Source organism: Achroia grisella, unplaced genomic scaffold, assembly GCF_030625045.1.
Source record: "Achroia grisella isolate CSIRO2021 unplaced genomic scaffold, CSIRO_AGI_Agris_v1 utg874, whole genome shotgun sequence".
Lineage (NCBI taxonomy): Eukaryota > Metazoa > Arthropoda > Insecta > Lepidoptera > Pyralidae > Achroia > Achroia grisella.
Genome location: NW_026713051.1, coordinates 3,732,349 through 3,757,775, shown reverse-complemented (window position 1 = coordinate 3,757,775; position 25,427 = coordinate 3,732,349). Strand labels below are relative to the sequence as shown.

Below are 25,427 nucleotides of genomic sequence, written 5' to 3'. Positions count from 1 at the left end.
CTGGTATATAGTATTTTTTTTCTTTCAAATAGCTAATTATTTTAAATAGTTTTTGTTTTCTGATATTTCATACCGAACTTTTTTTTTTTACGATTTGGTCTTTTACTAGGTCTACAGTACTGCGATCTACCGATTGTGCTCACCTTTTTTCAAAGTTCGTTACCTAGATCCGTCAGGGACAATAATTTGATTGATATGAGCGATGGTTTTTATCATTACAGGATATAGTGTGTACTTCCCAAAAGAGTTTGTTAAGCGCAGGCTTAAGTTTGCTATATGTTTATTTAATATGACGCCATACATTAATTATATTAAAAAGGCAGTAAACCTTTTGTTTTAGAGAAACATGTCAATTCTTTTGTTGTGTAAATGCATTTTAAATTACCGTCAAAAAATATATCTGAGTAAACTTTAAGAATATTATTATTAAAAAAATTCTGCCAAATCGCTGCCGTTGTTACGGATTTTTTTTATAAATTTTCATTCTAAAATTATAGTCTGGTTCTTTTTTCTCGGAATTAAAATTGACATTACCTATGTTGCCAGCTTTATGAAATTTTAAATAGTTTGGGGTACTACCGGAAATTAATATCAATTACTCATTTCTATAAGTTACGCAGATATAATGTGTGGATTTTTATTTTAAACGCAGTAACACAGCATTATTAAAATAGGTATCAATAAACATAGAGTTGTTGTATCAAAATAGTTTTTTTTTTTCATTGACATACATATATTTCGCTAAAACAAAAAAACACTTCCTTTTTAAAAAAAAACAAATGACATTTGTATGGTATCATATTCGATAAAACACATCTATTTAAAATATTTATCAGTATGAAGGGAAAAAATATTGGTTTGTAGTTTAATGCTGTATATGTACAGAAACCACAAAACTGTATTTTTGTGTTATATAACGACAGCAATGGAAACATTAGTGTATAATCATTATCGCAGATATACAAATTGGTAACATTATTTGAAAATTTGATATTTACATCTGTCAATTTAGCCTCGAAGATTAATAAACTAACAACAGTTTCATTTGTATCTTTTTATATACTATGCCAACAGTAAAACAAGCATACGGCCCATCTGATGTTAAATGGTTACTATAGCCTGGATGGATCTTAAATATATTTGATATTTTTATGTTTGCAAGTATCCTCCACCTTACCACTTCTCGTAACAGAACGAGTAAACTCGTTATGCGCGTTTTACTATAAAAAGGGGTACAGATTTACTCGTTTCCCGAAAACAATGTGTTAATTTAATTTCCGTTGGTAATAAGATGATGATAGTACCACAAAAATACATAACAATCTCAAAAAGCTGCAAACATTGGTAGTGTCAGATTTGTCTCTGAGATAGAAAAACAGACTGTAGTTTCCCCCATGTTGTAAGCAGAAGATATTCTATATCATTCTGTCATCCGTACGAAGTCTGGATAACTACAAATGTTTGAAAATATATTCTAATTGCTACCCAGCTCTGTGGTGTGTAAAAGGTGTAGCATAAGTATAATATTTATTAAGATATAATATGTATTACACTTACAAACTTACCGACAGAAATTCTGGAAGTAAGAAACAGGCGGAAACAACGATATAGCTTTGTAATAGGTATTTAGAGAAGAATTTGAATATATTATTCAAAACAATTTTGAATTGTGTGTAACACATGTTCGACAATATGTCTTCAATCTTGTAAGTTTCTACCTCTCTGACGTGCTTTGTAGACACACAAATCTTAAAGTCGACTACTAAGAGTTGTTTTAACTCTTAGTACTCCAAAACTTTTTGATGTGACTTCCAAAACAGAAATGCAACAGAATTTTTGTATATATAAAATACTTTTTCAATGCTCTAAAATCCACGCTACACTTCTTGACTTTTTAGGAATTTGCGTATTTGTACCTGTCCGGTGCTTAAATTTGTTCAAAAGTCAGAGTAATTGAAACAAATAGAATGATTTCCGAATACAGTGACCACTAACAAGTACATACTAACCGGCACTTCGCCGTTTTTATTTAAAACTATGTAATTCTAACATATAGATCTATATTAAATTAAAAAAAAAGTGCCACGACAAAAGGTATAACCGTGTCATTTATTCATCAAGTAATTTTAGAATAGGCTGTGAGCATGGCATTTTTATTATTAAAGCATCCACTTTTCTTCAGCCTTCCCTTAAATAATAGAAACGTTTAAACCAAAGAGAATTTATTAGACAACTGCATTTTATTTTATAGACGTATTATAAATAGCAGTTTAAAATTGAATTTTATTTTTTAAATGGAGAGGGTATATTACATAATATACTTTAATATGTACTGCAACCATAACATAATAGTCGCATAGACGCAATTACGTGCACGATTGCAGGCTGCAGTGTAATCAGAATAATAGGCGATGAATATCTAATAACCTTCGCCTATAAAAGTGTCCTACCATTATACAAGGGGTGCATTAGGATTTAATTATTATGTATTATCGTAGATTTCTTTCTATTACAGTTACGCTATAATCTAGGGTAATTTCTTTATACGGACTCATGTGATTTTTTTATGGCTTAGAAAATTGGTCTGTCACTCATGCACGAGTATTAGAGGAGCTTTGCAAGTGATTGAGGCAAGAAATGCATGTATGGGTTTGTTATGTAATTCTCCTTGCCTCCACTATATATTACTTGGTATAAAAATAATAAATTTACTAAAATATTGATTAGGTTATAACAGTAAATAGTTACTTAAAGAAGATTTATTAATAAATTGGAATTCAAAAACTCTGCGAATAATCTGATTTTATTTGTAAACCCAGCTCCGTCTTCTTCTCTTTTTACTTTTTTCTTTTGTATTTAGGTATACCTTTACCGTCTTTTCGTTAGTATTACACTTTACGTTGAAAGATAGAATATAATAAATATAAATTGTACGAGTACCCTCAATTCCATCCTGAGTTATTTGGCGTTATTTTTTTATGACATAATTAGACATTTTAACTGTTATCTGAGTCTAATCGGGACAATTGTAATTGTGTGAATTTGTGAAAACAAAAGAGGTTTATTTTTAAACATCATTGTTATATGTAAGTCCGGATATTAGATCATGAGTTTGTCGCGTATCCCCGATAATATTTTGTATACAACGATAGTCCTTCGCACCAACAAACAAACATTGGCAAACACTTCTGCAGGTGTTTGTTTGTTTTGGTCAACAATAAATATGAATTGTGTCAAATATGTGTTACGGAATGTGGACACTCAGTTATTATTTGTATTTTAGTGATTGTTCATTGTCAGTGTCAGTGTCACAGAGGGCCGAGTGGCCGTTAGGAACAATAACGCTTTTGTTGCGAGCGGCGATGGTATCAACGCATTTAACATGAGTCCGTCCGTCATTTGGTGGTTAGGATTCGGCACATCATGCCTCTTGCGTATCTGTGCGCTCTTTGTGATAATGCTGAAGAATTTGGTCATGCTTCTTTTGCAACCGGTGGAGACTATTATTTGTTATACAAATGAGATTTTTATGGAAGCTATTTAAATTTAAATTTTATATTTGACTATCTATAGTTATTTAAAATGGTATTTTGTTTAAATAGGTACTGGAACACTGGACAGTGCGTAAGAAGAGATTAGAGCAGTGCCAACAGTTCGCGCTGTTCGAGCGGTCAGCTCGCGCCGCAGTGGAATGGATTAGGGAGACGCAGGAGAGGTGTGGCGCGGCTGCAGCGGCTGCTGCTGCCGGCGTGGCTCGAGAAAGTCGCGAGAGGGTTCGACTGCTGGCTCAGCTTGCCGATGGTCTCGTGGAGAAGGGGCATCCTCATGCAGTGCAGATCAAAGAGTGGGTGGCTGCTGTAGATGCAAGGTAAGTGATATACAAAGGTCTTTCTGAAATATTTTTCTAGTTAGAAGTATTTACTCTTTTTCTTTATATTACTTCTACAGTGACTATAAATGAATTTCATATGAAATTTTTATCACTAGATATGCTGAATTTAGCGGTTCGATGGAAGGCGGTGAGAGTGAGGCCGAAAGCGATACGAGTGTGCCTCCTTCACTTGCATCATCGCAATCTGCTGAAGCGGATACTCGAGTGGAACCGCAGCAGAGCGCCGCTGGTGACGACAAGCGACGCAGCGCCAGACGCAAAGAGTACGTTGAGAAAAATTAAAATTCTTATTAAGTTTCTTCCAATAAAATTGTTAGAGCAGCTATTTCATTCATAATACACGTGCGCAGATTTTTATTTAATGGACGCTGTTATGGTTGACGAGTATGATGAACGATCGATTTATTTTAATGTTATAAATATTATAGATATCTGATTATATGGGGCCTTCTTTCCTGCAGGTTCATCATGGCTGAGCTGCTTCAAACAGAGCGGGCTTATGTCAAGGATTTGGAGACATGTATCACTTGCTATTTACGCGAAATGCGCACAGATCCCGGCGCTGTACCGCAAGCGTTGCAGGGCAAGGTTAGTATTTCTATATTAATGTTATTTAGAATTTCCAAAGCTGTGAATTCAGCACACGTTGTAATTTTAGACGTTTTATGTAACTTGAAAGCTATTTAATATACATTAGAGTTTTAATCTGTTTTCGACATATCAAATCTGAATACAGTATCACACATTAGGACTTTTGATCACAATAATGTCATTATTAATAATAAGAGTTACATGAAAGTGCAACTTTATTAACTGACACTCTAAATTCATTTGAGACTATGCTATTTTTTTTCTTTGATTATGCTAGATGTTCAGTACATATTATGTTAATATCAAATATCAGTATAGAAAACTGAAGAACTGCAAGCTCAATGAATTCAGAACTTGAGAGAATCAAGCTATAATTCTTTCAAATTTTAACATACCTATATAGTTTTACTAGATATTCCCTCAATTTCGAATTTGGTATGCCGTTTAATTTTCGTATTTGAAGATATACATATTATTAATGTCATTTTGGTTACCAGGAGGATATCATATTCGGGAACATCGAAGAGATCCACCGCTTTCACGAGCGCGTATTTCTGCGTGAACTGGACAAATATGAGACAATGCCGGAAGATGTTGGCCATTGCTTCGTAACTTGGGCACGAGAGTTCGATATGTACGTCTCTTATTGTCGGAACAAACCAGACAGCAATGCGGCGGTCGTGCAGCATGCTGGTGACTACTTCGAAAGGTAAGCATTGTTAGACATAACAATATTAGATGTAACGTTCCTCTAAATGTTATTGTAAGTACGATGTGCAATCTACTTATTCTACAGATCTTTATGATGATCTAGGTGTATTGTTATACATTCTAGGTTTAGTTTTAAAAAAAAGTAACATAGTTTTTCTATTCCGTCATTATTTTAAATATAGCGCCATCTATCGATATGAATTGCTACTAACCTATGTCTGATTTAGTGTAACCAACAGTTAAGTACTAAATGACATGAAGTTTTTGTCTAAAATGTTTTTATTCAGTTTACTTAGGAACGTTAAAATAAAAATTTCCAATTTAGGGTAATATTTTCTAAAATTTCAGAGTTGATTTTTAAGTGAGCACAAAAAGACATTCACTATAAATGTTTTTGATATATATTCTCTCTCTCTCGGACATACATACACGTACTTTTATAATTCCAAATGAAAATGACCATATATTGTTTCTTTTTAAATAATTCAATTTGATTAAACCTGTAAATAGTAAACACCCTATTGAAGTTTTGATATTCGTTTAGGACGCCCTCTGGCGGATAAAAGCAAGTTTATGACGTACTACTGAGTTGCTATCTGAGAGAGCATCAATTTTGGTAGTTACAAAGCAGGGTGCGTAGGTAATCCTGAATCTGTGCTTGCTTTATTTAACTTATGAAGTTTTGAAGCATGACACGTACAAACTAGGTTCTAGATGGAGTGACGTAAATTAAGAAAACTAGGCTTTAAATGGAGTTACATGAAATTATTTTAAATATTGCATCCATCCAATTTTTACATTTATATAAAAATTTTATTTATAACAATATTACGTTTTATATAAATAATAATAGAAACTAAAACTATTATTTTAGCATTGCTTCTTTGCAAACTATTGGTTGAACAGATTGATTTAAGAAGATTGCTCCTACGAACAGACTCATTTATATTTTTTTTGTTATTGTATATATTGGACTCAATTTCCGCATAGTCTTTAGCTTGGGCAATGAAACATTTTTTGTTTACAAAAAAAATTTTAGAATGATACTCTAACAATTCAGGTACATTTACACTGCCAACTTTTAATTGGTAGTGTTTATTTAGTGAAATAATAGATGGTTATTATCTTGTTAATATATTTATATCGATTGAAACTATGAAATTATCGTTTAAACAATACCGACGACGAGAATTTGTAATAACAATACAATGTTTTTATTTGATGTCAACGACGTGACTATACTGGTATCATAATAAAAGATATTTCTATCGTCAAAATTGACAGACATATCAAACTGTATTGTTTATCTAAACTTGCCACATTACTTAATTTCTGTTTATCTATGGTCTTGAGTGTACAAATATATATAATCTTTATAAATCTTTGGTAATATCAACGAGATAAACAAAATCGCTCTTTTCGAAATAGGGTTCAACGTAAAAAGAAGTTGGAGCATCCGTTGGCGGCGTATTTGATCAAACCTGTGCAGCGTATAACCAAGTATCAACTGCTGCTGAAAGACCTTCAAGCTTGCTGTGCAGAGGGTCAAGGAGAGATAAAGGTTAGTGTGAAATCTTTGACTTCTATCTATAAGCAATTGGTATTAAACTAGCAGATATATAATGCTTGACTACTGGCAACATCGGTTTTTTTTATCTTCTGATTTATTTTAATGCATCGGACTAAAAAAGACTAAAACGGTATTTCTATTGCACTGGAAACGAGTACTTGGGGCATACCAAATCCGCAATGGTGCGGCTAAAGTCTACCTGACGTATACTACATCACACTTTGGCTGGCTGGCATGGCTGGAACATCGCATATCGCACTACCATAATTTTCTAAATACATCTTATGTGTGTTGGACAAGCTGACAGATAATACTTATTAGATTTAAGTCCATCTTTAATCACATCGTTGCAAATTATTATTTTGTTGTGGGTATAAAAAGTAGCATGCGAAAGAAGAACACCTTTTAAGAAAGGTGTTACATATGAACGAAAAAGAGATGGATGGACTGTGTGAAAGATGATATGGTAAGAAAGGAAATAAATAACGCGATGACTGCGAACAGGGATGAATGGAAGCGAAAAACATATTACGCCGACCCCAAATAAATGGGATAAGGAAAAAGCTGATGATGATGATGATGATAAAAAGTAGCATGCGAGTAATTATTAATAAATGAAGTTACCGGTTTGCTTCACACACGATACAAATATATATATTTAAGTTAAGGTGTACAGTTTAATAGGAGTGTCTTGTTATTTGATACGGATGACGTTATATAATTATGGCGTATGAATATTATGCTGTTAGAAAATTCAAAGACTACCATATAATATTTGTGAATGTTTACATGATAGAAAAAAATAGAGCAGACAATAATCACATAAAAAGTGCTGAATTATTAAATACTTTATGTACTAGGAATAAGCTCTATTTTTCAGTGCATTCGAAATTTAAAATTATGTCCTAGCCAACATGACAGCAGTAGACCCATCTTCGTATAGCGAGAGTCAGTCACTATGTCAGTACCAGTAAGGTAGTCAATACTGTTTTATCGTCTCAGTTAGTGATACTTGTATATGGAGAGACGTAATGATGCAACCTGGATCTTAGTATAATTGTACTGACATAATGACAGAGAAAACGTGATTTGCGTACTTATTATTTTTTAAATTATGATCAGCTCTTTTTGTATCACACATATAAGATAACATTAAATCTTATGTGCATCACAAAGAAACAATGAAACTGAACCATTTCCAAGCAATACGTGTACATCTAGAAAATATATGTATATTATACTAGCTGTGCCCGCGGTTTCACCCGCCTGAAATTTATAGCCTCATTGATATTTTGATGTTTAAACTATATTACTGTAAAGTTCATCAAAATCGTTTCGGTAGTTTTTGCGTGTAAGAGTAACAAACATCCCTGCATACGCACAAACTTTCGCGTTTATAATATTAATAAGATTTCTTACTAAAATAAACACATGACCACGCAATTTCTATGAAAGTATAAAAATATTTTTCATTTTCCTTCTTGGGGAGATTTGTACAATTTCATTAACGCAGCTCCTGCTCTTAGCCTGTTCTTAGCTTGATCTGCCCTTTCAGACTTACCTGTCGAGATAGAAAATATTCTGGATACAGTAATTTTGAATCAGCAAGTCAGAATGGTTTATATTAAAATTGATCAAATTACTACCGAAAAATTAATTAGTATTTAATTAAATAAAGCATTTCCTCTTAGTTATGACATTTGATATTAGTTTGCAGAATTTGATTATTGTAAGTAATCTTATTGCCTGCTCCAATCTGAAGCCCTACCTTCAGAAGTTCCTGAGTTCAGGAATTTGACACTTATTAGATTTAATATTGAATGAAATAAAGATTATTGCTATAAATATAGAATCCAAAATTATAACCGGTTTTAGGTTTATATTCCGGGTATCTCATAACATAGACGATCTCTATTTTTTAATAGATTGTATTTTTATTACTTTTATAGTACCGACTGCAAAACATCTATTAGTTTTTTTTCCAACTTCTAGTTTCAGGTTAAACAATGTACGAACTAGTTTCGACATTATATATGTAAGTCTACTCGTTCGTTCAACATGGTGTAAAAGAGTTTTTAAAAACTATTTTGCTTGTGAAGTTGACATTTGGCGTGTGAATTTTTTATGTGTTGTCAACATAATGATGTAAAGTTTATTGAAATACCTAGTTACTGTTTTATATAATATTTTATAATAGTATTCACTATTTCTTTAATCGATAATATTAATTATAAATTTTTATCTTAAACTTAACGACTATTAATTACAAGCAAAAAATTTTGCGATATAGGTTATAAATTCATATTTGCTTGTTTGTGTGTTCGTGTCCTATGTACTGCGACACCTTGTTCTTTGAACTCTTCTTTCCATTTCATAAATACTGAAATTATAGAGAACACAGCCAAGACTTGTTGTTCCTTTAGGCTATATATCCCCGACCTATCTCTATATTAAACATACTGCAACGAAAATATTCTACAATAACTAATTAAGCTGGATGAAATGTTGTCCACAGGATAACGTAACTGTTATAAAATTTCACACTACTCAGATTTTCTTTAAACAAGTTTATTTTAAAATTACACCTAATAAAAAATCTCAATTTTCATAAAAAAACTATATTTAGCTTATTCATATGAACAATCTAGGACAATATAGAAATATGAAATATGTGCAAAACATTGGAACTATAATTAATTATCGAAATACTGAAAAAATACCTTTAAATATATTCTAATTATAAAAAAAACGGATTGGAGCGGAACGTATTTACGGCAAAAAATTTATGAAATTATTGCTATCAAATAAGATCTCTCAATAGTAAATAGACCACCACCAACGACGAACCAGACAGGATGCCCCTGGAGACGGTTGATTAGGAATAAGACCCCAAATAAGAATAAGACTACAAATAAGACCGAAAAGTAGTAAACGACTAAATAGTAGAATATATCGTAGTGAAATTTGACGTGACGATATATTCATTATTTCTATTATTAACCGAGTCATAACACGATTAAGTTTATTGCAAATAAAGGTATTTCTTTCGACGTTTCGGGGTTGCACTAGCCGAACTTGAAGATATATCATTACATAGTATAAAACAAAGTCGCTGTCGCTATCTGTCCCATATATATGCTTAAATCTTAAAAACTACGCAACGGATTTTGAAACGGTTTTTTAATAGATACAGTGATTCAAGAGGAATGTTTATATATATAATACATGTACACCGGACATGTAGCTACTTGTATATAGAGTATATAATCTTAACCTTTATAAAAAAGAATAAGTATAGACGCGGTAACAGCTGGTTATCTGTATATAATGTAGAGTAACAAATATGAGGCAGTGGAGTTACCATACTAATGCGCGTAAGAAAAACATTAGCCGCATTATCAGAATACTTACGGCACGAGATTACTAATTGCGATAAGATAACCCGCCTACGAACGATGTAAAACTTCAGTTGGATAATATGCAGCAGTAGTTAAGAGGCCCACCGTTTAACAAGTATTTATTAAAAAAGGAGAACTAGAACTTAGATGTTTTCTGCTACTTTGTCTGTTTTTTTTAGATGTCCTCGTTATGTAACGTTGAATCTCATTAAGATCTGATCAGTCGTTTAACAGTGAAGAGCTAATTACCGGGCAGGCAGACACAAATAGTTTCAAATGTACGATAGATTTTACTGTGACATTATTACACTGGTATCATTGGATAATGATAAATAGCACCATTGTAATATTAACTGTTATTAGATATATTCCTTTGCATTTCCAAACTACGTAAAATGTCAGAAGATATAAGAATGTACATATATATAAATATATGTACAAACTTTCGCGTTTATAATATTAATAAGATAAATAGTTAATATACTTTTATAATAAAATTTTATATCAGTCACGAAAATTAAAATATTCACACATATCGATATCGCCATATCGCTATACTTAGGACGGTAGGCCTCTTAAATCCAGATAAAATAGCCTATAAACATTCATGTGATAAACTGTTATAGCCGAAAATCACATGACAATCGTGTATTTTCTACTGTAATGAAGTGAAGGTTGGTTATATCGTCTTATCGAACTATGTGGAAATTATATGTGGAGACTATTTTGTGAATATGTTCTTTTATTTATAGTGATAAGTAATTTTTATGTGTTATACCTTAAGGTTATACAAGTCTAGGTGAGTGAATATACAAGTTTGTTATTGGTATTTATATATAATGCTTTGCAACGACATAGAAAGGGCATTAACAAAATTAAAACATATTATTCATAAATTCCGTTACAGACATGATTAATGGAACTCTTTATTTGTATAATAGTGTATTTGATAATACATCATTACTTATAGGCGTTTGAATCTGTTCACATGGTAACGAAAATAACCGAAAACTATTTAATGAACACGAACAGAATTCAGTAATCCTATTGGTTATTAATTGCCAGAGAGTAATTACGATATGAATTCTAAATGTTCCATTATATCGCTAATCTACCTAAAATAAATGAATAATATTTAAGTAATGTTATTCAGAATTTTTAACTTTATAGTATTTGCTAATTGTACTCATTGTAAGTTCTTAATAAATCTTATGACAAAGAAACTTATATGACACTAGTGACTATAGTATTAGTAAATAACTAAAATTGAAATGGAATGCCTTAATTATTATACATACAGTAATATTAGTCATTTCATAAAAATTGTACTTTACGTCTGTATTTCCATATAGATTCATTTTTAACTAAATAAATAGCGAAGCTTGCCGCCCCCTTTTGGTATGCCGCCCGGAGCTATTTCTCCCTCTGCACCACCCACAGCACGTCACTGGACTCTCCCTTCGTACGGGTGAATAATATCGTATAACTATAAACATGTATTACACATTTAAACACATACCATGGATGAAATTCTATAAATTATTGTCAATATTCACGCAACGCATTTGGCATTATTTTTTTTTTATATGTATGTTATAGTGTCAGAATTCGTTGCGTGATTTCGACGAAGTAACTGTAGAATAAGGTGGGTGACTAATAGACATCAAGTGGTCTGACTGTCTATTATCATTTTGAAACTAAACATACATAGCTATATTTATGTAAAATAACAGACAATATTAGCTAGTATCTACACAGATTTGTAGTTCCCCGCGATTACACGGGACATGAACGTGTCAGAGATGTTACTAGTAGTGAAATAATAAGGTGATACAATAGAGACTCGCTGTTAAAAAATTCATTTTTAATCAGGTGCAATATTATTATGAATCTTGATAAATTGCTCGCCTGGGCGTAATCAGATATCATCTTATTTTTTTCCGATACTGAGGCAAATGCAATCCTTCTTGTACGTTGGCGTGGTAACAGTAAAGGATGAGGTTGAAATCAGGCCACTTAGCGTCTCGTAGTGAATTCATCAGGGATTGACCACGTTTTCCAGAGGGAATCGCTGCGAGATCGATCTGCCCCGGTTCACTGTAATGCGGCCAACTGTCTCCATCACTAATAATCCGTTCTCCTTATTAAAGTGATCGATGTGATAGCTTGTTATCGAGATGAATTTATAAAACTTATATATTTTATAAGAAAACAGCTAATATCAAACTTCTGTGAGACTAACTAAATATGATATGGTGCAATAAACTGAAATAAGAGTAATATAAAAAAAAATTGAATTGACGTAGCGTAACATAGAATAATTTTTTTTTTGTATGAAATAACTCTATAAATATGGAATTTGGAAAACAGACACTAAATCGTATAAATACATGATGATGGCAAATAAGTCATATGATAGAAATTATTTAATAAAATATAGTGGAATAACTACAAATAAATATTGTAGTTAACATATAATAACGTGTTGTTTTAAATTGCGACAAAAAAATTCCCATCAAACCTATGTATTTCATGACATTTACGTCACTACCTGTGAGCCAATGGAAAACATGAGTCGTACACTACGTAGAAATATATGAGTACCTCTTACACTTGTAGAGGAAATGACATATTTTGCCTTTATAAATAATGCGATGAAACGTTCATTTTTCATAGCTACCTATCAATCTATTGAAATATTTGGTTATATGGAAGTATACCTATACTCACTTATCTTAAACCTACGTAGACACGTACCTATAATATGTATATATATATATATAATTATAATGTATAATATTTATTAATCCAAGTTTGTATAAATCGTTATATAATATTAATAATATTAAGTAATGATTAAATATTCTTCCTGGTTGCTATTAAAGTACGTATATTAATAGCCAAAATAAAATTATTATTCCGGACTTAGAACAAACAATAAAAATCTGTGTACAAAACCTACTGGTCACGTTATGATCAAAGAGAATGCTTTCATCTGAAATTATATAGTACCTACCCTTAATTTATTGAGTAGTTTAGTTATTAATATGCCATACACGTCGCAACTGCACTTTGCATGTCAATATTTGCCCTTTAATTAGGTACTGTGGCGTATAATTGACTCATCAAATATTGATTCCCACTTCCTAGATAACATATATGTCGAAAATAGTTTGCGTACTTGATAAAAATTATATTACAAATGCTACTTTAAAGCAGGAAGAGAATGTGATAACAACAAATATGAAGTGCCCAGAGTTAGGCCGCAAATACCTAATGTTGTTTTTTTAATAGACAAGTGGACGATCTTATACATTTTGTTACAAATAAAAAAAAACCGAGCCATATAGTAACTCAGTAACTAAAATCACAGCTAAAATAATTTCATATCACAAGGACGTTACTGGTACCGTACCAGTTAGTTAGTTCTCGGTAGATACGCTTTGCATCAGCTCTACTGAATAGACGCCCAAATGTATTCTACAGACTAATAATGTTTATCATTGTTTGCTAACCATGTTTTGTATATTCTAATGGCGTTAGCCCATTACGCCGTATCGGGTGCCCATGTTTATTTTCGTTTTAAATGCTGTGGTCGTCCATAATGCTGGAGATTATAAAAGTAGTTCACTTGTAGTAATTAACAATAGATTTATACTTGATATTTTCCTCATGATTCATATTGTAACCACAATACAGTCAGTTCGGGATGTGTGGTGGCCGTTTTGTATCGTGTTACTGTGTTAATTTATTTATGAGTGTATTGTGTTTCTTATGATTTTAAATACTCTAGATATATTCGATGTGACAATGTTGAAATATTTAGTGAGTTCGAGGGGTAACCGAATAGGTCCTCTGGTAAACGACAAGAGTAATGTACGTATGTCTAGCGTTTACATCGATGTTTGTCTCGATATTATTTTATCCAAATATTTCCCTAACAAAATTGATATTGTGTTTGCCACTTATTTTGCTGTATGAGCATTCAAAAACATTGTAACATTATTATTTAGTTGTTATTGCCGTGCATGTTATTTTTTTTAGAATAATACACACATTCCTAACTAGTATTTTTGTATCTATAAATATTGCCACATGAATTTTGATGATTCTTTTTTAACCTAAGTATTTTCATACATATACATGATATATGATCAGTAATTATTGGTTATGAACAATTAACTTTATTTTTGCATATTATCTAAAATAATAACATTTTGCAACGTCTTCTCGAGAATTATCTACTTGATTTATTTACGTGCAGATAATGTAATGGTAATTAATGTAACTTATTATGAAGCTATTGAACATTACTTGCAATAATGAAGTACAAATATTACATTCATATAATTAAAATAAGTGTAAATTCTAATTAAACCCAGCTGCGCTACGCTATGACTGAGTTTGAATTCAATTATTAATTTTCCTTTCCCGTGGGCACTACGGAATAAAAGAATTTAAATTACTTCTATAGAAAAGCAATGTCGTGGAAAAAAATCGATTCGTCCATCGACTGCTTTACGAGTTGTACGGAATATGAACATAAAACAGTTGCATTTAGATTTATATGTAATAATACAATTTTAAATATACCAGAAGATAATATACCCACGTGGTAGTTTATTATGTTAAATTTACACAAGAGGCCGTGAGTTCAAATATGGCCGGAACTAAAAATAAACAATAATTTTATATTTCAAAATACATATATTTCTGACTGACTCTCCGGTGTTTCAAACCTATGACAATTCACACAGCGCCATCTAGTCCCAAGTTAAGCTAAAAGCTTGCGTTACGGGTACTGATATTAATACAGAGATACTAGTAGTATATTAGGCAAAGTTTTACGTTTTCTATTATGGCAATGAGTTCACACTTCATTTATTTTTCAAGTTTTCAAAAGTTTCAAATCTGTGGATATCAATACCAGGGTATAATCCTCTGAAAGTACTACCTAATATTACAATTTTTATTGCTTGTAACACTACAGTAAGTTCTTTGAATACATTATTTCCTTCTCGGAAATATCTCTATAGGTAAAACGTATCCATATAAATACATATACATATATATATTTAATGTACCTACTAATTTTTATTGAAACAAATATATTTTGTGAAATCTTTTTCATTTATTATTTCTTTAGAATTCTAATGTTAAAATTCGTGTGAGAATTTTTTCGGTTGGTTCGAAATGCATATTATATTTACTTATGCATTTGCTTTTCCCGTCTTGGAGTTAATAGAAATAGAAATATTTTCTTTTAAGTAAAGTTAATAAAAAAACTTTTTTCATTCATACTTCAACCAAGAACATTTTTCATGAAACTTGCCTGTTCCTTTTAGACGAACGTTGTTCAACTTTGCATTTCTAAGATTGCAAACTATTAAACAGCATGTATTTATATGAGTAAATATAAACTTACTTGATTAAAATAAGAAATGAAACTTCGTGTGTATGAATTCCTTACTTATATAATTTTATTAAAAGTGATCTAAAAAATTGAAAACATATTACGAAACCAAACCTGGGTAAATTGATATTTGATTCTATTATAAAATTATGTGTACTGTTGCCGTAACTAATGAATTTACTACGTACTACATTAATATAATAATCTAAACAGCTACTATGTGATAAAACTTTTTGTGTTCTACGATATCTACAAAATTATATAAAGTCTTATTCTACACACTTTTCGTCGGACTGTTTGTTCCTTAAATATAATATAATCTATGTAGGCTCCGAGGAAAATATTAATATCTTCAATATACACACATGGCTTAAGAAGTTAGTTTAGTGTAATACGGTCTAGCAATAAGAGTGGCTGCACTGAGCGGTGAGTGTCTACTGTATTCACAGCGCTTCAATTATTTGTATATCTTTTTTAATTGTGTACAGCTTTTAGAATCATTTAATATTTTCTACATTAATTAGTTATATATTGAAGTAAGAACCTTACAACATAGTTTATAAATTATATAGAGAAATCTTTTAAAATAGCGAACTTAACATTATTTACCTTGCTGTCTTTGAACGTTTCATAAAACTCAACGTCCGTAATTCGATCTGATACTTTTTCTTGTAAATAATATTATTTGCCGCAACAATAATAATAAGCTCAGAGCAATGATTAATGTAATAAAACCGTAGAAAGGAAGATGCTATAAATTGAATATTTTATCAAACGATTTTTTATACTAAATTTTCCTTTTCCTCTTTATTTTAGTAACAAATAAATTGACCCGGTTTATGTATAAAATTAGTGACTCGTGTTGACTTGGCCCGTGTTGGATTGTACATAAAATGTTAATGTATAATAATATGATCACGTATTGTACAAACAAACCTGTAAAAGGATATCTCAATGACAGTGGAACGCGTATCGTGGTTTACAAGCAACCCGAGAAACAGTCCCAGACAGTGACAGTAATAATATTATTTAGTCGACTGTATTATTTTATTATAATATGGAGATGTTTAAAAAAGACTTTTATTTTATGTAGTATCTGGAATGGCAACACAGTAATTCGTCTGATGGAAAAGTCTTCATCTGAAAGATAAATTCTCTATTCTATAAGAACGACACTAGAGAAAACTGTATTGTACTGTAATGGCACCAGCAACATCTCATTGTCACCTGCGTGCTAAGGTGTAATACTTCTAACTTAACTTAACGATTCCCCTTTAAATAAGAAGACTTTTGGAAGCAATTCGTTTGCCGTCAGAAATAGATTGCTATCTTCACAAATATTTTCATGGTATTAGGTATACACCGAAATTAACCGTTAGTTACCCATTAGTCCATTGTTATTTATGCATCGAGATATGTTTAACATCACTGGAAAATAGTCATAAATTTAAAACAGCATACATTTTTTTGTTATAGACCATATTGAAGCCACGAATACAATCTGGCGCGTTCGGATAATAAATCTCTTGGCTATTCTGCGCTCAATACTACCAAATATTGTTAATATCGAGTCTCTTAGGAAGAGTATGTGGTTAAAATATTAATATTTTTTTCTGTTACCCGTTTTAGGGAGACCAAAGTAGTTGAAAGGAAGAAGGCCTTTAGATTTCATATAAAACTTTATCAATTTCAACCGTCAAGCTGTATTATTAGACATATTAGTTTAACAAGTGTAAATGAGTTTCATTCATTCATTCATAATTTAAGAGCTACGCTCTTGTCGGTGGAGCTCTTGCCACTTTCCGCGATCCTCCATCATGCTCTTTAATTCTTGATACGACACGACTCCCATTTTGTCCTCAATTTGTTTGATGTAGCTATTCCTTGGTCTTCCCCTCCCCCTCTTTCCTTCTATTTTCCCCTCAATAATAATTTTCATGAAATCATCGTGCCGTATCAAGTGCCCTAACATTTTTCCTCGTCTATTTTCTATGGTGTTCAATATTTGTCTTTTTTCTTTTACCCTGTGTAGTGTAAATGAGTAATTTTGCAAAATTTCTCCAGTTCCTATGTACTGTTATACGTTAGATAGCTTTACTTAATTTGTCGTTGTGCTGCTTAATAATAAAAATCTACATTATCTTGTAGAGGGTGTACGTAAATATATTATAGTGTTCAGTTGTTTTCAACATACAGACGGATAGAGATAGATACCGCGAATACCTCAATTTATATGAAAATTAAGCAAGTTGCTTACTTGCTTTGATATTGCTGAAACTAATTCTAGATACCTTGTACTAAACTACCGTCTGTAATGATGTTTAATTTGTATGTTGTAATTCAGAACTGAGCACTAACAGTTAATCAGTCGCTACGATGCTCAATCTAAGATCAAAATTGTATCGCAGTATACATGCAGTTGCTAAATTTATATTATTTAATATATAACTATGCGGGGAAGCTACCGTGTTTAGAGTAAGTTACCGGTGAACAACATGCGCTTGTCTGTTAGCAGTACTATTTATATAAATAAATAACAGCACAAGCTAGTCTAAACGAAACTAAACTGTATGTTACTAAATCGCTGATAAAATGTAATAATTAATATTGCTTTTTTTTTAAATAAGGATAGACTACATAAAAAAAACGACAAAATGGGCAAGATATGTTTGTGTCGTGTGTGAAAATTATCATCGGAACTTCGACTGTCGGAAGGTACAGCAGTGTGTTAGACTGCTAGACCACCAAGGTCATGAAGTAATGTGATTGAAGATAGCTGTTAAATGCCACCTGTCAAGTAATTTTTTTGTGCAGGACGGTCTGGAAGTCATGTTGTCGGTGCCGAAGAAGGCCAACGATGCCATGCATCTCTCACTCCTCGAGGGATGTGATGTCCCGACCGACAGCCTCGGCGAGGTGGTGTTGCAAGACTCGTTCCACGTTTGGGACCTACGGCAGATAATCAAGAAAGGTCGTGAAAGAAGAGTCTTCCTCTTCGACCTGCACCTTCTGTTAGCTAAAGAAGTGAAAGATTCCCATGGCAAGGCGAAGTATATTTATAAGACCAAATTCATGGTGAGTGTTACAATATGAACAAGACATAAACTTGTTTGGTTTTCATTAATTACGTCGAAATATTTTTTGAATTATAAACATAAATCATTTTTCTGTTTACGTTTCATATTTCTTACGAACTAAATGAACATAAATACTGAAAGTACCTACTTTAGTTAATACTGAAAACGAAGACTAATATATTATTTCTATTTACATGATGTTACAAAAACTATTCACCGATTGGAAACTCTGTATCGAACCAAATTGCTTCGAAAACCTGTAATACTGTTTTTGACAGTATTCACAACTTTTCTCAGTAACAATTCAATCTAAAATTTCAAGTTGAAATTCAGCCGGAGGCCAGTGTCGCTTTTCTGTTAACCTCAACGAATGTCAGACATATATATGTAGTCGAGTGTTTTGTTTCTGTAGTTTTTTATTGCAAAAGCATTTCATTTTTTTTTAATATAGTATTTGTTTTTATAATTTGTCTCTGGGCTGTAATACTAAGACGACGTAAATATTTGTGTATAGACATCAGAGCTGGGTGTCACCGAGCATATCGAGGCTGACGAATGCAAGTTCTCGGTATGGACAGGCCGCGAGCCGATGGCCAGTGACTGCCGTATAGTGCTGAAGGCACCTTCACTGGAAGTTAAGCAGACTTGGGTTAGACGCCTTCGTGAAGTTATACAGGTTAGTAATATCTTGTGACATTTTAAACGACAGTGAAAGTCCAAATTTCCAAGTTACAAAGTATATCCTGGCACTTCTATTTGAAATTCGTTTACAAGGTTCAACAATATATTCAATTATAAACTTAACTGACTAAGCTGCCAGGGATACTTCTATTAAAATTGCTATTATGTACGATTACAATAATGGTTATGGGCGTAACCAGGTTCTGACCCAGGGGACCCTCAGGGGGAAGTCGGCGGAAAGTCAGTTTTTGCTATCCCCCTTCTCCATGGTACTAGTTATATCGTTTATTCGAATATTAATTGAAATATCCACTTACATTTCAGGCTCTATAGACATTGTAACATTCAAATGCTGTTATAAAAATGTCATAATTAATTGAATAAGAACAAAGAAAGTTGGCATATTTTAAAAGGTATTCCTTTGTTAACGCTTTCAGTGTTCCCACTTTACTTTTACTAACTCTTTGTTGGTCGTTTTATATAGCGTCTATACTGGTGTAATATCGCCTTTGATCGCCTCGGAAACTAACCCGAAAGTTGACTAGCATAAAATGCCTCGCAGTCATTAAGTTTTCCTTGTACCTACTTGTGTTAATAGTAACTTGAACACGGTAGCCGTTCACGTTATTTTGTTTCGCAATTATGTGTTGGCAGCCCTCTAATAGGAGTCTATCCTCCCGTTCCAGCCGAACATTTTATATACTGCCACAAACGAACGGGCCGGCGGCCCCCTGGTGGGAGTTATAAAAAACCCTATAGTTTCATAGCACAGGCATTACAATATGCACTATTATTTATTCAGTTCTGTTCGATATATTTGAATATCTGAAGTGATTTGTAATATTATTTTTAATTGAAAGGTTGATTATAATTAAATCCTTACTTGTTTGTAGAAGTCAAATTTATCACTGTAATATGTTGTTGTACTCACAATAATATCTTATATATAAAATTCTCGTGTCACAGTTTTCGTTCCCATACTCCTCCGAAACAGCTTGACCGATTCTCATGAAATTTTGTGAGCGTATTGAGTAGGTCTGAGAATTGGCCAACATCTATTTTTCATCCCCCTAAATGTTAGGGGTAGTCCACCCCTAAATTTTTATTTTTATTTTAAGGCAAAACAACGTTTTCCGGGACAGCTAGTATATATATATTATTATTGTATAATGAAAAGTATGTCTTAAGAACAAAAAAGGTTTTAAATTAGACCTAAAGAACACTTACAAGCTTTATTGCAGCCAATTTTAATTATGAATAACAACATTTAGTTATAAACATAGACTAAACATTTTCCATGACTTGTAAATCATACACTGTAGAATTATTACTCTGTACCATAAAATATAAAATTAAGTAGAAATCTGAAGAAACCGCCTTTAGTCGTTACCGTAGATGTGTACAGAGGAATCCTCTTAACCTAGTCAACCTAGTGAATACAAATGTAAGGCAAGCTGACTAATTAACAACGTTACACAGGAAACGTACTTCAGCGCTGCCCTACAACAGCCTCCGCGTAGCCCCGGCCGCGTTCGGCCTACCAGCTCACAGAGATCTAGCAGGTAAAATTCTTTGTGCATAGCTGTGATGTATTCTAAAAATGTATATTCAGTATGTATTTGTACTTACACACAAATGGTATACTCCGAACTTATATAACATAGTTTAAATAGTAAGTAAATCTGTTATTGTCGTTTAAATCTAATTAATTGTAAATAATATAAAATATACAATAAAATTGTTCTATTGTACATATCTATACCTACATATAAATAAAATTGGAGTGTCTGTTTGTAATATTGAAATAACCGTTTTTTACTACATGCATAAGAATATATTTACGGTACATACACCAAAATAATATATTTTACAATTTTTCTGTCTGTCTGTTTGTTCCGGGTAACCTCTGAAATGTCTGGACCGATTTTGACGGGACTTTTTTTGGCAGGTAACTGACGTAATAAAGAGTACCTAACTTAGGCTACTTTTATTTTAGAAAAATAAAGTTAAATTCCACGCGGACGGATTCGCGGGGTCGGCTAATGTTTTATATAATTAAAAAAAAAAATCGTAACATCTTATAATGGTATTGTAAATATCGTTAGAGTTAAATAAAATTTGTTATGAGTGACAGCATTGTACAAGTTTTTATTTAAATAACAAAATAGATTTAAGGAGAGAGTAAGCTCATATATGACAGACGATAGGAACTAGTGTAAGTAGTGAGTTACTGCGCCGACACCATATAATGGGATAAAGGTACGGCAATGATAAGATATATATATGTGCATACGTCCCTTTTAAGGTCTCAGTTTATATTTCGATTAGAGTACTTTAAGACGAAAGATTTTCTAAATTTATATTAGGTAAAATAATTCTAATTACAAAGGGTCCAGAATGATTAAAATTTTAAATATAATCTTTAATGACGAAGGTATCTAATAAGAACATATTACACGAAGTTCCCGCGGGAGAATACGTATTCGTGTGGTCTAAGCTTTGATAATTAGATAAAAATATATTAATATGTGTTATAATAGGATTTAAATTAGAAATAAACTAAATAGTCAATACCTAGGGACACATTAGCTTTTGTTTTCTATTATCTCATACTTGTCCTGGATTCTAAATGTTGTTACATTGTTGTTATTATACCTATAAATATACTCTTTCAAGAATATACCTAATCTTCGTATTCGTTTGGAATAGAATCCTTATTTTTTTTCTATTTTGCAATATACAATATATACATGATATTGTATATATAACTCACTCGCAATTACAGTATTGTAGGTATATATGAGATCATAATAAATTATGTTTTAGTCATAAAAACAGGGTACAAAATTAAACAGTTGTAATATCTTAGATAGATTATAACTAATACAAAGTATTAGTTATACTTTGTATTAGTTCTAATCTATATAAGATATTTCATTAAAAGTTTCGTAATTTCATAGATTGATTAAGTGAATTCTAGGACTGTATATAATTGTGTAGATATCCTATAATAAGTTTCGCGTACTAATAATAAATTCCTTCGACAGGGACCTTGAAGAGACACTTTTAGATGAAACTACAGAAAATCTAGACAGAAATTCGCTGGCGTCTTTCGGCAGCGGTAATACCACAGATTCCGATAAGGTAAGTCTAGTTTCGTAAGTACAGTATATAAATTTCGTATGAGGGAGCGATCACCGGAGTTCTATTGTCATATATATTACTACTCTAACTATTCTTGTTCTTGTTATATTATATATAATAAAGATACCGAAATTTTCTCCAATAACAGATAATATATTTTAATAATCATAAGAAATTAAATTTTTCTAGTAACAGAAGCAGTTTTTAGTAATATACTTATGTTCAATTTAGTTACTATATTGAGTACAGTACATATATTTCAGGTTCAGTCTTATAGTTTTACACAGAACTAAAATTATGTTATATCATATACACGATAATAACGAAATATCATAAAATGCGTCATATACCAAATCTAAACTGTACTAATCACTTCAATCTAATATAACTATTAAAAATAACGTAGTACGGTGCGACGGTACGATAAGGATAATAACTAAAGTGTTTAGGTAGATCTCAAAAATATAAATCTTCAAATGAACTAAAATGTTCTCTTCAAATTATATTAATTTTTAATTATTATAAACCGTACAAAATATAAGCGTTGCATTAATTTCTCTCAATTAATATTATGTCATAATTTCCTTTTCTAATCTTATATAAATTTATATATTTAAACCTAGCTTGCCTATTGGTCATCGCTGGTTTATTGACGCCAGATGACTACATAGGTCGCTATTGATAATTAACTGATAGTTTATATGTAATCTGAAAATAATTTAATTTCATTTATGCTTTTAGAATGAAATAGAGAAATTGAACATATATAAATAAACAAATAATAATATAGAACTCTGAAGTCAGTAGAATTTGAATATAAAATAGTAGAGCGCGCGTCCGCCGTAAACAGGAAGATTTGAATTTTCCTGGTCTACAGATTTTCCTGGCTATAGCGCTATATGTACGAATTCGACTTCCATTTTGTTACTCGTAGTTTTATGTTCGAGTAGTGTGTATTCTTCTATCTGTAACTTTGTAACGAACTATTTTATTTGTATTTCATAACCTACAATCGATACGAAATGGCACGTACGTGATTTCAAGAGTCTATGCATATATATGCATTTGCGTGCATCTTCTTGTACGCTGATTTCTACTCGCCTTGATATACAAGTAATTGTCCGAGGGAATTACAAGTACTTATTTAAATAGCTTTGCTTGTACTTGGTACTTAAACTTACGAGCGTTTAGACCAAGTGCTGAGTAATACAAATAGATAAACCATCTTGATTACAGGTCTGTTTGCCAACCATAAAATCTAGAGTGTTCCGTTGGTCATGGTGTGACACAATTGACGGGTTAATCTTGCAGATTCGATACATTTGACCTCATTGGATAGAAAATATAGGTTATTAATCTAAGAGTGTTGACCTTACTTACAAATTTAAAGCTTAAATAAATTGCTATTATAAAAGTACGCAAAATAAAAAGAATTAGGATTAACTTAAAAAAATGCCGTTGCGGATAATTCGTTTCTGTTTTATCCGTGTAGTCACACCAATCAAGAGTTTTGCCGGGCCTTCTTTATGTTTTAGGTATGTTTTTGTTTCTAATAAAAATCCAGATGAAAAGTAAATACTTAGACAAAAATTGGGACGGAATTGTAGCAAGCTATTTATAACTCTATAGTAAGATTATATTCAAATTAACAAACAGTTCGCAAATCCGCCTCTGATTTTCGAGAAGCTAGACGGATTAACGCTGTGGATGAGTTTTCGCATTCAACCAGAATGCAACACCAGTTACTCGCACGGAAACGAGAGCTTTTGCGAGCTAATTGACTGGAGCGCTAATTTGATTGGTATCCCAGACTGACATTTTTATTTTTAATTATAAACGTGAAACTGCGGCGATATATGGGGGAGGTGTATGTGCCGACTGATTGATTTAAATGAATGAAATTCAATTGAATTAATCTTGAATGACTGATCCTATTAGAGAGTAATTTAATGTGCAAGTATTTTTGGATACAATTTGCATAGTTTGCTTTTATTTGAAAATAACTAAGGAAATATTTTCTTTTCCGCTAACATTGGAATTCGTTGGGAATAGCTAGTGAAGTAATAGCATACGCTCGGGCGGCATATTTGTCCCCAGGAATGACAATGCACGAGAGGCATCAACTACCAGTATTTTGAAAATGTCCGCAGTGTTGTTCATGCATATATTAGGTTTTAGTTGCCAGTTTATATGTAGTAATAAATGTAATGCAAAAGTAACTTCTCAATTCCACATATTTTATATATGAATACTAAACTACATTAAAAATAGTTTTAAAATAATTACTGCAGAACCAGAGAGCATTTTAGATTTATATTAAGCAAAGTTTGCTGATAGTACGGAAACTAAATTATATACGTAATATAAATAGAACTGTATAAATAATAATTTCAATAATAAATCCAAATGTATATTTAGAGACATAAAATAGAATATCTAAACTTTTAAGACATATATTTTTTTTACGGGTCGACATGTGAGAATTACGGATTTCTCGAAATTTTCTTGGTATGATTAGAATTGGTTCTGCATGAAACAAAGTAGTGTTAAGGATACCAAACAGCTGTATCGTATTACGTGCCCGGGTCTTCGTATGCATGTCATTTTCAATAAACGTACCTAGTTTATTATTGTTTTATTTTAAAGAAATTAAAATTACTATAATACTAAAATTGAAATTACTATATTACTTAAAAACGGATTTTTTAACATAACGTGTACAAATTATTTATATTTGAAAATATTTACATACATTAGCCTTTTATATGTAGATTTCTGTCAAAGTAAATGTAAAATAAACTTGATATAAGTATTCAATTCAGCAATATCACAATACATCACACTTCAAAGAGACGTCGCCTCGCAAAAATGGGAATTTATCGAGACTTTGTGTATTGTTCCGAGGAGACAACTATTACAATGTTACATTTACGATTTCTGAGCGTGTGAA

General features: G+C 31.7%; 1 protein-coding gene across 1 annotated transcript in view; it reads left to right on the top strand.

Annotated features, from left to right (window-relative positions):
* The window catches only part of LOC131853086 (kalirin), a 221,870-nt gene that overhangs the window by 68,814 nt on the left and 127,629 nt on the right, over positions 1-25,427 (top strand). The window contains exons 21-29 of the mRNA XM_059203902.1: positions 3,603-3,868; positions 3,988-4,155; positions 4,354-4,480; positions 4,981-5,192; positions 6,623-6,755; positions 18,390-18,650; positions 19,167-19,328; positions 20,813-20,895; positions 22,381-22,477. Coding sequence (XP_059059885.1) covers positions 3,603-3,868; positions 3,988-4,155; positions 4,354-4,480; positions 4,981-5,192; positions 6,623-6,755; positions 18,390-18,650; positions 19,167-19,328; positions 20,813-20,895; positions 22,381-22,477 — 1,509 coding nt within the window. The remainder of the gene's footprint in view (positions 1-3,602; positions 3,869-3,987; positions 4,156-4,353; positions 4,481-4,980; positions 5,193-6,622; positions 6,756-18,389; positions 18,651-19,166; positions 19,329-20,812; positions 20,896-22,380; positions 22,478-25,427) is intronic.